Here is a 14,834-nt window from a genome sequence, read left to right as displayed (position 1 = left end):
CAGGAAGTACTGAATTTTGTTCCTAAATTAATAAGAATATCTATCTTAGCAGAAAGCATAAATTGTTCATTTCATATTACCTCGCAATTTTGCATATTGGTAAGAGATGCTTTGTAAGTGAAGGAGATACAGCCATACATATTCAGACTGCTTGGATTAAAATTATATCAAGGAAAGGTCTACAACATAAGCAGAGACCACAAGTCATGCATTTTCCTTACTCCTGGAAGACAGGACACACAAACAAACTGAAATACAATCAGGAAAAACACTTAACATCCAAAGTGACACTTGACAACACTTTAAAGGTTAAAAATTTAACAAAACCTCATGCTTTAGGGCACAGGCTGACCACCAGCTGACAGGGGTCACGAAGGAACTTCACTTGTGGACAACCTATTCAGTCGCCCAGTCTTTTTCCACCTTCCACAAGAGAACGTGGTGCTGAGCGCTGCCAGACACAAAAGCGCTGCTCTCGTCTTCTAACTACCATGGCAATTTCTCTGGTCCGAATATATCCCGCTTAAATACAAACACCGCGGAATCTCATATTGATATTCACCACCCACGAACAGCCTTGTGAATGACTAATACAGTGCCCTGCCAAAGGAGAGCTGTATATGGTCTATATCTAAGAAGCTCAGTGTCCCCACCTATGGCATTAACTTTTGAGAGACTTATTCTTAGCCATTCAGTTAACACATCTGCATTTTCTCTTATCTGTAATTGAGGATTTTCATGGCACTCTTGCAGTACTAAGTTACATCCGTGTGTTCTGGATGAAAGGAGTTTTTAATGAGGCACAGTTTTAGAAGACAAACTTAAAAAAAAAAAAAAAAAACAAACCACCACGCAGCCCAGGGACAGAGATGTGAGCACAGCAACTAAGAACTGTTTTAGTGGCTTTGTCAGACTTGTATTTGGCAATTAAAAGATCGCCTTTATTTTTCAGAGTTGCCATAAATCAGACACCACGCAGGGCACAAGTGAAAATGCACATCCATATCTGCAGAAAGAACGCAGCGTACTCCCCTTTGTACACGAGGTTCTGGTTCTCCAAAGTAAAGCAAAACATTAAGGCAAAAGTCTCCGCAACCAATCTCACTACAGATATGAGAGTGCTATATCTAAAAAAATCGCATAGCATTTCTGATCGTTCCTCATACAGTCAGCATTTCATGCTAAATTGCTAAAACAGCAAAATATGCGAGTGCATGTCTAAATTTAGGGTTATTACTTGCATTGTTTCAGCAATATATATACTGAATGTATTTTCTATACTGAAAAATTGACAATATTCCTACCAAGGCCTTATCCAGCCTATCCTCTTCAGGCATGGATTCTCACGGAAACATTCTGGAGAGTTTTAGAGATTCTAGAATATCCAAACCTCTAGCAAGTCATTCAAATGGGAATTAGGATTAGTTATGTACCAATTCCATTTCAGAAGTAAATGATTCTTCTTGTTAATCTTGCTTTTTTTCTAGTTAAGGATATTCTGTTTGCACCAAGAAAGTTGAGTGAATAGTACCATATCTTTAACTGAAGAAAAAAAAAAAAAAAAAAAGAAAAAATCAATCCTATGCAGCACAGATCATGAAAAAAATATATCAGAAAATACTTCCAAGTTATTACAGCAAAAGGGAATGAATTAATAAATAATGCTACATTTATCTAATGACTACTCAAAAGTCAAGAAAAGTTCTGCTTTGATGCAGTCTCACAAAAGAAACTGCACAAGCATTGGCGCCTGGGATGAACTGAACATTAAATAATATATATGAGAATATGACAGGTTGGTCTGCAGAAGCTGATAATATATTTACCACACTTCCACCTCCAAAATTTTACTTCCATTAGGAGAAAACAAAAAACAAGCAAAAAAAAAGTGTAGCAACATTTTGAACAGTTTATAAGCTTTTTAAATACACACCGGATTCAAGAGCCATCTTTGGAAGCTTTTGAGTTTACATTCAAAATTTTATGAACATAAAAAAGGAGAAACTATTGGAATCAGCCCTACAGATTTATTTTATGGTGACATGCCACAAACTTTAATTAATATAATATCTTCTGTATCTTGCCCTAAACCCTAATGCATCTGGAAGTAACTGTACACAAGTTGTTCAAAAGATGTAAAATAACAGAAAAATAATAATTTAATGAACAGAAGGGCCTACAAATAACTTGCACTTAAAGGAGAAGTTAAAAAGATGGTAGATTGTTTAAAAACCAAAATCTCACCCCCACATATACATACACTCCTACTGAAGATGGCAAAAAGTAAGTGCGTGCAGCAAGAGAAAAGCTACATCTGGGAGACGGATGGAGTTTATTGCACTTTATGTAACTTTTGTTCTAATGGTAACTTGTACTCCTGCTCTCTCATCTTTGTATTTTTGGCTTTGAGTAGGAAGATGCATTTGTCAGCCACCCCAAATAGAAAAATGGGGGTGTTAGTGATCTCTGTTAAATGGTTCCGGACCGGTGATCAAGATTGCTTCATTTGAAGTACTGCCATCACATGTGTGCGCTTTTGAACCTTGCTGGCTGCATCCCTTCCAAAACTGGAGGAGAGCGCAAAGGGGACTGCAGACACAGATACCAGTAACATAAGCCCTATAGAGGACTTTCTCTTACGCTTCCTTTTATAGGGATGGAATGCATTTTAGACTTTTTTTCTACTTTCCTTCTTCAACCTCTATTATGAGCAGGTGCAGAGGCTATCCCAAGCAAAGGACATCACAGCCGATAAATACAATCAAGAAAGTAACACATGCACACGTAAACCCACGCTCTAATTAAACTAGCTGTCCTCACCACGCACAGAACACTCCTTACAGCAATTCTGATTTGGGGGTTCAACAGCATACCATTCCAAGTCCCTTATTAGTTTACAGTAAGATGAAAACGTTGGCAGAAAAGTAACCAGTGTAATTGTGGGGGTCTCATTTACAAAACTAAGGGGATATCAGCTAAGCAAGAAGCCTTCTGATATAAACAAATATATGGTAGGAAACACAGCCTTGCTACAATTCTCTCTTCTTTTTTTTGTTAGCATAGTCCAGAAAAGATCAGCAGGATTTGTGCTTTGTAAGGCATACCTTGCCAGCATATTTCTCTCTTACCAAATTGAAGAGAGAAAAGAAAAAAATCAATACATTTTCCCATGCTGTGCTTGGGCTTTTCTAACCACCTTTTCAAGAGCAGGAGAGATTAAATCAGTTCTGAGTCTCAGCTGTCACAACCATAGCATTCAGGGAGGCAGTGACTGGTAGTTTAATTACTCCTATTTATAGGCCCATCAGTTTCTATTTCTCATCTTTTTTCAGTCTCCCTCGCAAGTTACAATTTAAACTTCTGAGCAGAATAAGAGGATTACTCCTGACAATGAGGAAGTTCACAAGTGTTTCTAAAAGGTAACCTGTACCCTTGTTCTGACACGTGAGTAGGGACATTCAGAAAACCCAACACACGCTAGAGATCCTCCACACGCTTCAGAAGACCCCAAATCCGAATTCAACTATAGATGGCCACAGACTGAAAACCAACCCACCTAGTTTCAACCGTCTTAAGCAGAACAAGAAAGAGGACAACCCAACATTGAAGAATTTATACTTTAATGGGTATTACTTAGAGAGGTATCAAGTTTCAGAATAGGTACGTTAGATAAGAATATAAACATCTTTTTCCTTTTTGTGACAGTAATTCCTCTTAAGTCTAACATCTACCTTAGCCTCTCAGCCCAAAAAGGACTGCTAAAATAAGACAAACTTCAAAATACGTTAAGGACAGTGAGAAGCTACAAAGAAAACAGATTCAACTGTTTATCATCCTGATTTTGCCACGCCACAAGGTTTTGAAATTAGACCGAATGCTGCTAATAGACTGAGAGCCCAGATCAGGTCAGCTTGCGAACGCTCATTTTAAAAGTTGGCTCACGTTTTAGTCTCAGGAACGTCCCTAGTGCTGGGCTACCGGTAGCAACACGCCCCTCCCTGGCCTCGGATTCCGGACCGAGAACCGAGTGGGTCGCCACACGAATAAAATTCACCTCTCGGCTCCGGTTCGAACGCACACGCGGGCGCGGGGAGGCCCGCCTGAGCCCCCCGCGAAGCCAGCGCTGCTGCGGCAGCTCCGGCCCCCGCACGGGGGTCGGCACAGCCCGGGGCCTCCCGGCCCCCTCGCCCCACCGGGCCCCCAGCCGCGCCGCGCCGGTCAGCGGAGGGTCCGCTCGCCGGGGAAAGCCAGGCAAGGCGCGGGGGGCAGAGCGAGCCAGGCCCCGACCGGAGCCGAGGCGGCACCGCGGCCCCAGGACGGCGGGAGCGGGGACATCCCGCCCCAGGAACGGGCGGGGAGAGGGGCCGGGAGGCGGCCGCAGGCAGCGGGGTGGGGGCTGCCCCAGCGCCGCAGCCACGGGGCGGCGGGAGGCCCTGCCCTGCCCGGCCGGGCCGGCCGCGGGGAGGCGGCGCGGCCCGGCAGCCCCGCCAAGAGCGGGCGCTGAGGGGCCCGGGCCCTGCGCGCCCCGGGGGCGGGCGGCCCCCCGCCTGCCCGCCCCCCCCTCCCCCGCCGGGCTCGGCGCCGCTCGCTCCCGCCTCACCTCCGCGATGTCATTTTCTCCGGTGGCACTGGCGGGTCGCGGTGCGCCCGCCCGCCCGCCACCCCTCGCCGGCCGCCTCTCACATGGGGGCCCCCCCGGCGCGGGCCGCGGCCTACGGGCGCCCTGCGGGGAGCGTGAACAACGGCCGCCTCAGGCCCCGGAGGCGCACGGAGCGCGGCGCGGCCCGCCCTGCGTCACCCGCCCGCTGCGTCATCGGCCTGCGACGCCGTCCCGCCCCCGCCTCGAAATGGAGCGAGAGGGGCGGGCGGCCGGCCGGTGGGGGCGGCGGCTGCGGGGCACCTGCGCGGGAGTAGCGGAGCCTCGTCCCGCGGAGCTGGCGCCGGGCGGGGGTCGGCGGGGAGCCTTACCTCGGCCGTGCCCCGGGCTGGAGGGAGGGTCGGTCAGGCAGAGGCAGGACAGCGAGCCCCGCTGCCGGAGCCGCCGGCCACCGCACAGCTCCCTCCGGGGCGGAACGCGGGTGTCCGGTGTTCGCCCCCGCCGCCCGGCCGGGACCCTCCCGCTGTCGCTGTCGCCGTCGCCGTCCCCCTCCCCGGGTGACCCGGGACTGCCCCGGGCCGCGCCGGCCCGGCCCGGCCTACAAGTCCCAGCGTGCTCCGCGGCCGGCGCAGTGACGTCAGACGCCGCGCTCTCTTTAGGCCTCTTGTACCCGGATGTAGGTCCCTTTCCCTCCCCGGAAGGTAAGAATGGCGGAGCGGCGGCGGGCTGGGCCGGCACCCGGCGGGCAGCATCCGCCGCCATCTGCCCTCGGGTGGCCGCGCTGGGCTCGCGGGCCCGGCCCGGTGCCCTCGGGGAGGCGGCGATGAGGCCCGGGGGTCCGTATGGGGGTGGGGGGTGGAGCGGGAGGTGAAGCCGTCTCCGGCCAGGCCAGGCCGGGGCTGGCTGTGGAGGCCGGGCTGGGCCGTGACCGGCCGGGCCGGCGCCTCCCGGAGTGCGCCGGGGCCCAGCGGAGAAGCGGGAACCGGGCTCGGCCGGGGCCGGAGCTGGAGGCCTCTGCGGGGCCGAGCGGTAGCCCGGGGAAGGCCGGCGTAGCCCCGCGGTGCGGCAGGGCCCAGCAGCTCCGGCGGGACCGGGGCAGCCCCGAGCCCAGGGCGGTTGCGACCGCCCCCGGGGACGGCAGGGCGGCCGCGGCCTCAGCGTGCGCTTGCATTGGCCTGGGCTTCCCGCCGAGGAGGCTTGGATGCCTCCGGTGAGCTTGTAGCTGTTGTGATTAGCGTGGAGGAGCGTTTTGCGTGACGGATGGGCGTGCAGCAGGCAGAATGGCTTTTGACTCTGCATTTGATTTGCCACGGCTGTAAGAGGTGGCTGACAACTCTTAGAATGGTGTAAAGGATCGAGTTCCGATTCTTCTGTTTTGTTTCCGCAGCTTAGATGCTCCTGCGCACCTTGCAATAAGTCATAATTTCTGTTTTATTTGGGTCCACAGATGGCGGGCGAGAAGGCGGCCGGTGAGAAAAAGCCAAGCAAGAAGAAGCCGGCTGAGAAGAAGCCGGCTGAGCAGAAGGCAAGCCAGAAGGAAGCAGGTGAGAAGAAGAAGAAGATTAAGAAGCATCATGCCAGCCGTAACCCTGTCCTGGCCCGGGGTATCGGGAGATATTCCCGGTCAGCCATGTATGCCAGAAAAGCACTATACAAGCGCAAGTACACTGCTCCAGAAACAAAGGTAGGATGAGAAATACTATGTTTAAATAATCGTATTTTCCACGGTGACTTTGCTTTGGAATTTCATACGTTTTCCCTTTTCTCTGCCTACAGATAGAAAAGAAAAAGAAAGAAAAGCCACGCGCGACCATCACTAAGCCAGTTGGTGGAGATAAGAATGGCGGCAGCCGTGTGGTTAAAATCCGCAAAATGGTAAGAAGAAGAACGGGGACGGTGGTGGGTTCAGGCTGTTAGGGGTCGCTTCTGACCCGAGGCTGCGCCTCTCGGCCGGGGCGACGCAGCAGCCTCGGCCCGTGCTGCGCCGCACAGAGCTGGTGGCGGTCATCTCCTCCAGAGGCCGACCCAGCGGTTGCGCTCTCGGGGAGATGCTGGTAACTGAGAACGGTTCACGGGCAAGCGCGGGTTCTCCTCTGCCGTTGGTGTTGCTGTGCGGGACTGGAAGCACGCTCGGAGATACGAAGCTGCTCTCAGCTTTCGCTATCGCGTAATTGTACAGAAAATACTCGGTGTGTTCCTGCCGTGCTGGTTGCAGCAGAGCAAAATCTTTCAGAAAGGTCATCTTTAGTGAAATAGCCTCCCTTAATGAAAGGAAGAATCTAAACTGTAGTGAAAGCTTTCTGTCTCGTGGAATACGGAGTGGTACAATGATTTCCTCCTCTTTTTGTAGCCCAGATACTATCCCACGGAGGACGTTCCTCGCAAGCTTTTGAGTCACGGCAAAAAGCCCTTTTGCCAGCACAAGCGGAGGCTGCGGGCCTCTATTACTCCAGGAACCGTTCTGATCCTTCTGACCGGTCGTCACAGAGGCAAGGTAATCGGGGGCTTCGTCCCGTTGGCTCGCGCGGCGGCTTTGCGGCGCTTCCGTGCCGAAACGGTTGTGACTGAGCAGCGGCGTCCTGCGTTTACCAGCTGATGTCACCGGGCAGCGCTCAGCCACGAGATGCGAATCTACAGAGCTGCTTTTTTGTGAATTCTGTCTAGGCGCTTTCTTCGCCCTGCCTTTAGGGGAAACAGTCTTTAAACTAATGTTCTTCTACGCAGAGCTGGAAGTAAAACAGGCCAGGGCAGTGGCTTAGACAAAACGAAATGCAGAAAAGTGCGTAGATTCGTGTCCCGCCAACTTTGCGCTGCAGAGTGGCTGCAGAGTGGCAGACCCGATGCCCCTTGCTGTTACTGTTGCAATGAGGCCAAAGCTTTGTCTTAGCCTGCCTATTGCCAAGGAGGAGTTACAGCGTCATTCTTAATCTAATTACCAAGGTACCACTTCATTGTTACATTAAACTGTGTGCTTTGGCTTAATGATTTTTAGTAACGGGTCTTAACTGACATTGTTTATTTTCTTTAATTCTTTGGCTTCCATGTCACATTACTGAGAAGAATGCTGTTAGGGAAGGCGAACCTGACCAGAAACAATAAAATGTAACTGGGGGATGGCTCTGACCGGGTGCTGTGTTGTGGTGCCCTTCTGGGTTTTATCCTGTTCTTGCCTTTAACTTGTACAAAGAATTTGGGCGCCAGGACGGCTGTCTCACCGGCCTCTAGAACGGGCAAAGATTTAAAAAAATGCACTAATTGGTTTTGCTCAGCCTGGAGTGCGGAAGCACGTGGAGAGGGGCGATCTGTCGTAGGTGCGGTAACCCTGGCAAAGCCGCTCTGAGAAGCGTTGGCAGCCTGGCTCGCGCGCCGGTTGCTTCTCGAGTCGCGCAGTTGCGCCTGCGCCCGGCGGCTTTGCCGATGCTTGCCCCAGTAACGCAGGGCGGGCGCGGTTTGGTTGCAGTATTTCAGAGGGCTGGGAGCTGAGGACTAATGTCACATCTCATCTCTTTTCAGCGTGTCGTCTTCTTGAAGCAGCTTGCTACTGGCCTTTTGCTTGTCACAGGTAAAAACCTTTTACTTAAGTGTATGGTTTGGTTTTTTTATTTGTTTTGGGCAGTTTTGTGGGGTTTGGGGGGATTTTTTGTTTTGTTGGAGGGGTTTTTTTAAGTTTGTCTCTGGGGTCAGTAGTGTCACAGATCTGCGTGTGGATGGTTTGGCGCATCACGTGTTCATGTAACTAAGTGGAATCGTGTTTTGTGGCTTTCCAGGGAGGTGGAGGGGAGGTAATTAAGCTTCAATACCTAGAAGAGATCAGGAAGCATTTTTTGGCTTTTCTAGAGGCTGCGGGGAAGTGCTTTGTTGGTGGTTCAGGTTTTAGCTGTAGGCATCTCTACAGAAGATGAAGAAACTAGTCATCTAAAGTCATCTAAAGAAGAAACGAGTCATCTCCGACAGTACAAAAATTGACCTTCAGAGCAGTGGTTGTTGCCAGGAAAGCTAACCTTGTTCTGTCTTTCCTCTGCCTTTAGGACCCTTGGTTGTCAACCGTGTCCCTCTGCGCAGGGCCCATCAGAAATTTGTTATTGCTACATCTACAAAGGTCGATATCTCTGGAGTGAAAATTCCCAAGCATCTCACTGATGCGTACTTCAAGAAGAAGAGGCTGCGTAAGCCCAAGCACCAGGAAGGCGAGATCTTTGACACTGAAAAAGAAGTAAGGAACATAATTGTTCATTCTTTATGAATGTCCTTGTTGCCTAAAGCCTGGCTGGAAAGGGGGAAATGCCATGAAACAAATGGACAATTTAATTTTAAGTGATCCTCGATAAAGTAAGGTAATGCCATTAAAATGAATTAATACAGCAGCAGTGAGATAAACCCCTTTTAAATTTGGGGATTCTTTCCTGCTTGTACCTTAGCAGAACAGCAGCAGTGATGATTCCAGTTAAATGTCTTTTTTGACCGAGAAACACCTTTACTGTTTCAATACTGCCAAGAGCGTGCTGCTGGCTCTGGTACCTGCAACGTAAGCCAAACAAGCGGCTTCAGTTCTCTCTGCCACCTCCGGTCTCCTACCACCTCTCCCATATTTAGAGCAAATGGAGAAAAGATTTCCTGAAAATGCCAGAACTCGGGGTTTGCCCTGAATTTTCTCATCTCTGTAGAAGAGTCTGAAGTCACTCTGCAGATTTTAACATTATTCTTTGTACTTTCTAGAAATACGAGATAACGGAGCAACGCAAGTCAGACCAGAAGGCGGTGGATTCACAGATCCTTGCACGAATCAAGAAGGTGCCTCAGCTCCGTGGGTACCTGCGTTCTACATTCTGTCTCTCAAATGGAGTCTATCCTCACAAATTGGTGTTCTAACTGTCCTAAAGCACCACATTAAATTTGAAGGGAGAAAAGCAAGGATTTCTGGTGTCTTCATTGCAATCCGTACTAGAACGTGTTGTGCAGATCTTGCACTGTATGTTATTTAAAGGGTAGGGAAACTGCTTGTGGCATGAAATTCTGAGGGACTGTGCGTAGATGACCAGAATTTTGAGTGTATAAGGGTTTGGGGGTTTTGTTTCATTGGGGTTGGGGTTTTTGGGGGTTGTTTTGGTTTTTTTTTTCCTGTTCAGTATAACCAGAAAGGAATTAGCACTTGATTTTCAGCTTTCTTAATTATGAATGAGTTGAGGGGGCAGAAAAAAATCAATCACTTTTGGGAAAGAAGATATACATACTGGATTGACTACCCATCGGGACATGTTCCAGAATAAACATCCAGCCCAACTTCCGCGCTGGGGTATTTCTCTGCACTCGCATGCCTGAAACCAATGCTTCAGGTGTCCTTTGTGAGGAACCAGCAACAAACCACTGCTAGGTAACTCATTAGCATTTTAAAGCTTGTGTACAGCTGTGTTGAGATGGTATTGCTGACGAACAGCTTTGATCCATCAATCACTACATAAACCTCAGCAAATATAGCAACTTTTTAGAGGCATTTCAGGAGGCACGCCTTGGATTTTGAAGTGGAAGCACTATATAGAGTTGCAGGGTAACATCCCTGGAACCATAACAAAATTTGGAATGTATGTCCCTTCCCAAATCTTATATTTTTTTCCTGTTCTTCGTTTATCCATGTGGGATGTAACACTTTTAGTCAGGAAGAATACCTGCTTAGATCAAAAAGGAAAAGCATGATTCTTAATTCTGTGGGCTCAGAAATGAGTTAAAAAGCAGAAGCTGTTTCTGTGAAAGGCAAGTATTTTCCTATTCTGGGAGACTTCCAGAGTCTCAATTTTTCCTATCTCAGAAACTGGCAGAAAGCGAGTTGAGAAAGTCAGTCCTGTCTGTTTTCTTTCTCTGTTGAGGTCAGTTACCAGATATCTGAAAGAGGATGCTTGGGTACTAATAGCTCTGCTCTTATAAAAAACAAGGCTGTACACATTAACAAATCTGGCATGCTTGAGCTCTTCCTTAGCCAGACTTAGGCAGGAAACAAGGCTTATATAACTGCACCATCTGTCTTCCTATTAATTCTTAGCTGAAAGTAGCCAGTGGGGTCAAGCTTGATGGGGAGTAGAGATTTCATCAAATTCATACAAGTTCCATGAAAAGGGGATAGAAAAGGGAGCGATACAACCCTCGCTGAGGTGGAAGCCTGCACGTCACATGCTAGCCACGTTCGTTAGGAAGGAGGAATTGGGCTTCAAGTGCTCCAGAGCCAATGAAAAAACTCGGACTACCTGCAGAATGCCTGGCGGGTTCTCGCACCGAGGGGCTGTGGCCATCTTCACAGCTGGTGCTGGCTGGTGGTACAGGGTATGGAAGTCTACAGCACTGGTTACTCTTCCACCATCTTCCTCCTGAGAATTAACATATTGAATATTAGCGTGGTTCAGCAGAGGGAGCCAGTGAGCCAGCTTTGTCCCAACGCAGCACTGCGGGCTGGGGGTGGGTCTCGCGTCGCTCTAGGCTAGGTTTTGCCCCAGGGTGCTCTGGGAAGATGCTCTTTATTTTTCCCTCTCATCAGAACTGCGTCTGCAATGAATTACGTCTTCTGTTGTATGTGGTTTGGTGGATAATGGGTATAGTCAGAGGTTTCTTAAGTTGATGTGAGATTTTACTGCAGTGGTGGGACTGGCCTGTTTACATAAATCAATTCTAAAAAGATACAAAAGTGTGGCACGCATCTCACTGCTAGGACTAAGATAAGTTTACTGATACTACCAAAGAAAGATCTTAACCCAATATGCCTAGAAAGCTCAGTTAAAGTAAAAACTTGTACGTGGGAACACTTAAATGGGAAAAGTCCAAAACCAGCAAGTAGACCTCTTGATCAAAACAGTTTGTAGCAGCATGTGCTATCACAAAGTCTGCAAACAGATTTGGTCGCACAGTTGCGGTCTAAGAGAACACTTAAGAGGTACTAGTGCTTCAGTCATTCCCTTCCCCTCCGGGAATGGGGAAGCTGTAGTAACAGAACAGGGCTAGTCTAAGAATAACTAGGCATTTAGCTGCAATGGTATTTTCTATAATTATTGATTACTCTGACACATTCCTCATTTGTGTATCAGAAGACATGAAATGATACTTGGAACCATTAACCTTGTTTACTGAAAGGGGAGGCTTTGTCTTCCAGTGTGCTGTCAGGAAGTGATTTGGTAATGCAGCCCAGTTGTCTTCATAGGTACGGAGAAACGGCCTCACGTGCTGCCGTCGCCTCCCTCACCCCAGTCCTGTCACTTGTCTGACGAGGTGGTGACCAATGACACAGCCCTGCAAGGTGAGGGGAGAGAGAGGGAGGAATGAGTATTTTCGTGCTGGTTTAAATCCCTGAACTGAGTCACTGTGGGACCAGATGAATGTTGGTGTCGGCACACAGGGGCGTGGGAGCGGGCCTGCTTCTGGGGGCGCTAGCTGTTAAGTCAAATTTTAACACCAAATCATGCCTGCGCAGTGCCGAGCAGCTCCTCGGGCTTTGCTGCAGAAAATGGAGACGGCAGAACGCTCATCTTTCGTAGGGAAAGGCAGCCGGTGGACAGCTGTGATTTGTCTCTCTCTTAACCTCTAAAATATTTTCCTTGAGTTCTGTGAAATCTGGCTTTTTTCCGAAACACTGTGGGGTGGCGGATGGAAAAGAGGAACAACAAGGACTGTACAGATGACCAACACAGAAACAAAGCGAATATTCAGAAGGATTTTTCAATGTAGATAATACTGTCCACTACCTGAAAAATACTTCCACCACATAAAGAGCTTTTGTGCGTGTTCTCGCTGTCCCACAGGTTTTCTCATTCTGAGCATGTAAACAGTTCTGCAGCCCCGGCTCGCTGAGTCATTGCTTTTCACTGAGCATCCCCCACAGAAGAAGCTAGAGACATCCAAAGCCTCAGTCACCCGATCAAAAGTGCTGGAGATGTGCAGGTCCAAAAATAGTGACAGACTCAACCACAACAGCACTTCATTAGCATCAAATGTGCTCTTTGCTTCAGCTGCCTAATAAAGTGATATGTAATTATAATAAAGCATCCTTTTGAGAGGAAAGATAGAGGGATGTTGGCTTTCTCAGGGAATTGGTACTAAGATGCAATGCCTTATTATCTACAGGCACCTATTTTTACCTATTAGCTGCCTCTGTGAAGTGACCTGGTGGATTCAGTCCAGCCCAGAGAGGCTGTGTCCCCACTGCTGTGTTGGCCGGCAGACTCAGGGAGGCAGGCGCTGGCTTTCCTTCTGGGAACAGGAGCCTCGGGAGAAACCGAGGCGTTTTTGCAAGACAAAGTGCTTTCCAGTGGCAGGTTTGTAAAGAATGTTACTTTTGGCATTTCGGGTGTGACACACTTTGCTTTAACCTTAATTAAGAGAAGACGCTATGGCTGGAGCGTGAAGGTGCTTTTACAGGACACATACCATTTTGGCCAGGTGTTGAGGAAAATATGCCAACTGCCCAGATCTCCAGTGATCAGCTACTGAGTTCACCTATGCTACAGGGTACCTATAGGATGTGCCTTGTCATGCAGGGGCAGCTGAACCTTCTTCCCCCAGCGTATTTCCACCTGATCCCTGCCCTTCCTCTCCTCGTAGTTCACAGAACTGTTGCCGCTGGTATACCCAGCCCCACTTCTGCAAAAAGTCATTCTGGATCTCCCCACAAGCTCAATACAGAATAAACAGAATTTGGGGACAGTTTCTCTGTCTTCACCACCTGGTAGAATCTCTGCTTTTACCTCACAGAAAATGTAGGCAAGATCAGCTGAGACACCATTCATGGAGAAGAGCTGGCCTAGGTAGCCTCCCTTTAGCAAATGCAAGGTAACTCCTTCCACTCTTCTCCAGATGCTGATTCCCATCATGCTTTAAACGATTCAAGCATTAGAAACCCCATCCAAATGGATTTTACTAAGAGAATTTGTTCCAGATTCTCTGTATATTCTTCTTTCAGTACATTTTGTTGCTTGTCTTTCAATGCAGAGGGCTTCCTGGTCTCTGGTTATTAAAATCAACTGGTTTTTAAGATGAAAACTGTTTTTTACAGTTTTCTGACTCCAGGCGAGCAAATACCCTGCTCCGTTTGAAACTGGGCAGCAGCGTTCTGCCCTGTCCCTGGCTCACTGTGAAGGTTCTGTTACTGAGGTCTCTTAAAGTTCCACTAGGATAAGAGATCACACCATTTTCCTGTGCTGTTTAGGGGATTAAGCAGCATCCCAACCTACAAATATCAGTGGCTCCTACGATTTTATCAGCTATTACTCTGTTACAAGACGGAGACATGGACAGCTTAGTCTAAGAGATCCAGAACTACATCGAAGAGTCATGTAAGCTCCACTCCACTTTCTTCCATCGTTATTGTCCTGAAGTAGCAGGTCACATAAATGACATAATCATATGGGTACGGTCTTAAGAGCTCCTGCTCCTGTTCTGGTTTGGAGACAGCATCTGAAGTTCCCAGTGACTTGTGTGGGATGGGAGGATGCAAAGGGGAACTATTTACCTGTTAATTTGATCTCTCCAGTTCTCCTGCATTACAGTCTGCACCAAGTACTTGACACCTCATTGTTTAAGCAATTAGAGCAATTAAGTCCATATTTTATAAGGATCTTATTCATAATAGTTTTGCTATTTTTTTCCTCATTGTTCAGGAAGCCACTAATTGAACAAAGGGAGCCAGTCCCACGGGCTGAAGCCAACATTTGCACTGAGTCATGCAAGAGGGTTGGCCTGTGATGGTTATATGTGGAATTTAACATGCTTGCCAATAAGCAACCATGAAATTTCAGACTTGTTTAGTTTGTTTGGGTTTTGGTGGTTTTGTACATCAGACCAGTTTTGACCCTCTCACAGATGAAGAGTCAAAAAACATTTTTGTCAGCTGACTGCTTTTTTTGCCTCACTTTATCCTGTTTTTTTTCCCATTATTTCAGTGTTTATTTCAGTGGGAATGACTTTACATGATAGACTGTACACACAGCCAGCAACTTCTATGACCTAACCATGGTTCACACTATACCAGACATAAATATTTATTAGTAGTAATAATGATAGGGAGAGAGGAAGCATGGTAGTAAAAATATTACTTGAGATTAAAGAAATTAGATTTTTTTTTCCTCAGCAGTATTGATTTTCTGTGTGATTCTGAGCAAGTAACTTAATTTCAGTGCAGTCAGTGTTCACATACCTGCAGAATAGCAGTAATACTTTCTCATATCAGGTCTCAAGAAGTGTTTTAAATTGCAGACATACAATT

General features: G+C 48.0%; 2 protein-coding genes across 5 annotated transcripts in view; one reads left to right on the top strand and one right to left on the bottom strand.

Annotated features, from left to right (window-relative positions):
* Positions 1 to 4,764, bottom strand: part of PTPN11 (protein tyrosine phosphatase non-receptor type 11) — a 43,136-nt gene extending 38,372 nt beyond the window's left edge. For 3 of the 4 annotated variants that reach the window (XR_014229563.1, XR_014229564.1, XM_082324988.1), the window contains exon 1: positions 4,601 to 4,763. Coding sequence is in view for 2 of the 4 variants with exons in the window: in XM_082324988.1 (XP_082181114.1) it covers positions 4,601 to 4,614 (14 nt within the window). In the remaining 2 variants the exon portion in view is untranslated. Of the gene's footprint in view, positions 1 to 4,600 lie in introns of all 4 variants that reach the window. The other variant, XM_082324989.1, reaches the window with a different exon arrangement.
* Positions 4,765 to 5,162: 398 nt separating this feature from the next.
* On the top strand, positions 5,163 to 9,518 carry RPL6 (ribosomal protein L6). The gene is made up of 7 exons (XM_082324990.1): positions 5,163 to 5,298; positions 6,045 to 6,281; positions 6,374 to 6,472; positions 6,948 to 7,091; positions 8,111 to 8,159; positions 8,626 to 8,810; positions 9,314 to 9,518. Exons 2-7 carry the CDS (start codon positions 6,045 to 6,047, stop codon positions 9,464 to 9,466), a joined length of 867 nt encoding a protein of 288 aa, XP_082181116.1. The 5' UTR covers positions 5,163 to 5,298; the 3' UTR covers positions 9,467 to 9,518.
* The last annotated feature ends 5,316 nt before the right edge of the window (positions 9,519 to 14,834 follow it).

This window comes from Platalea leucorodia (genome assembly GCF_965183815.1).
Source record: "Platalea leucorodia genome assembly, chromosome: 12".
NCBI lineage: Eukaryota > Metazoa > Chordata > Aves > Pelecaniformes > Threskiornithidae > Platalea > Platalea leucorodia.
The sequence above is the reverse complement of the archived record's forward strand: the minus strand, read 5'-3'. Positions and strand labels throughout refer to the sequence as shown.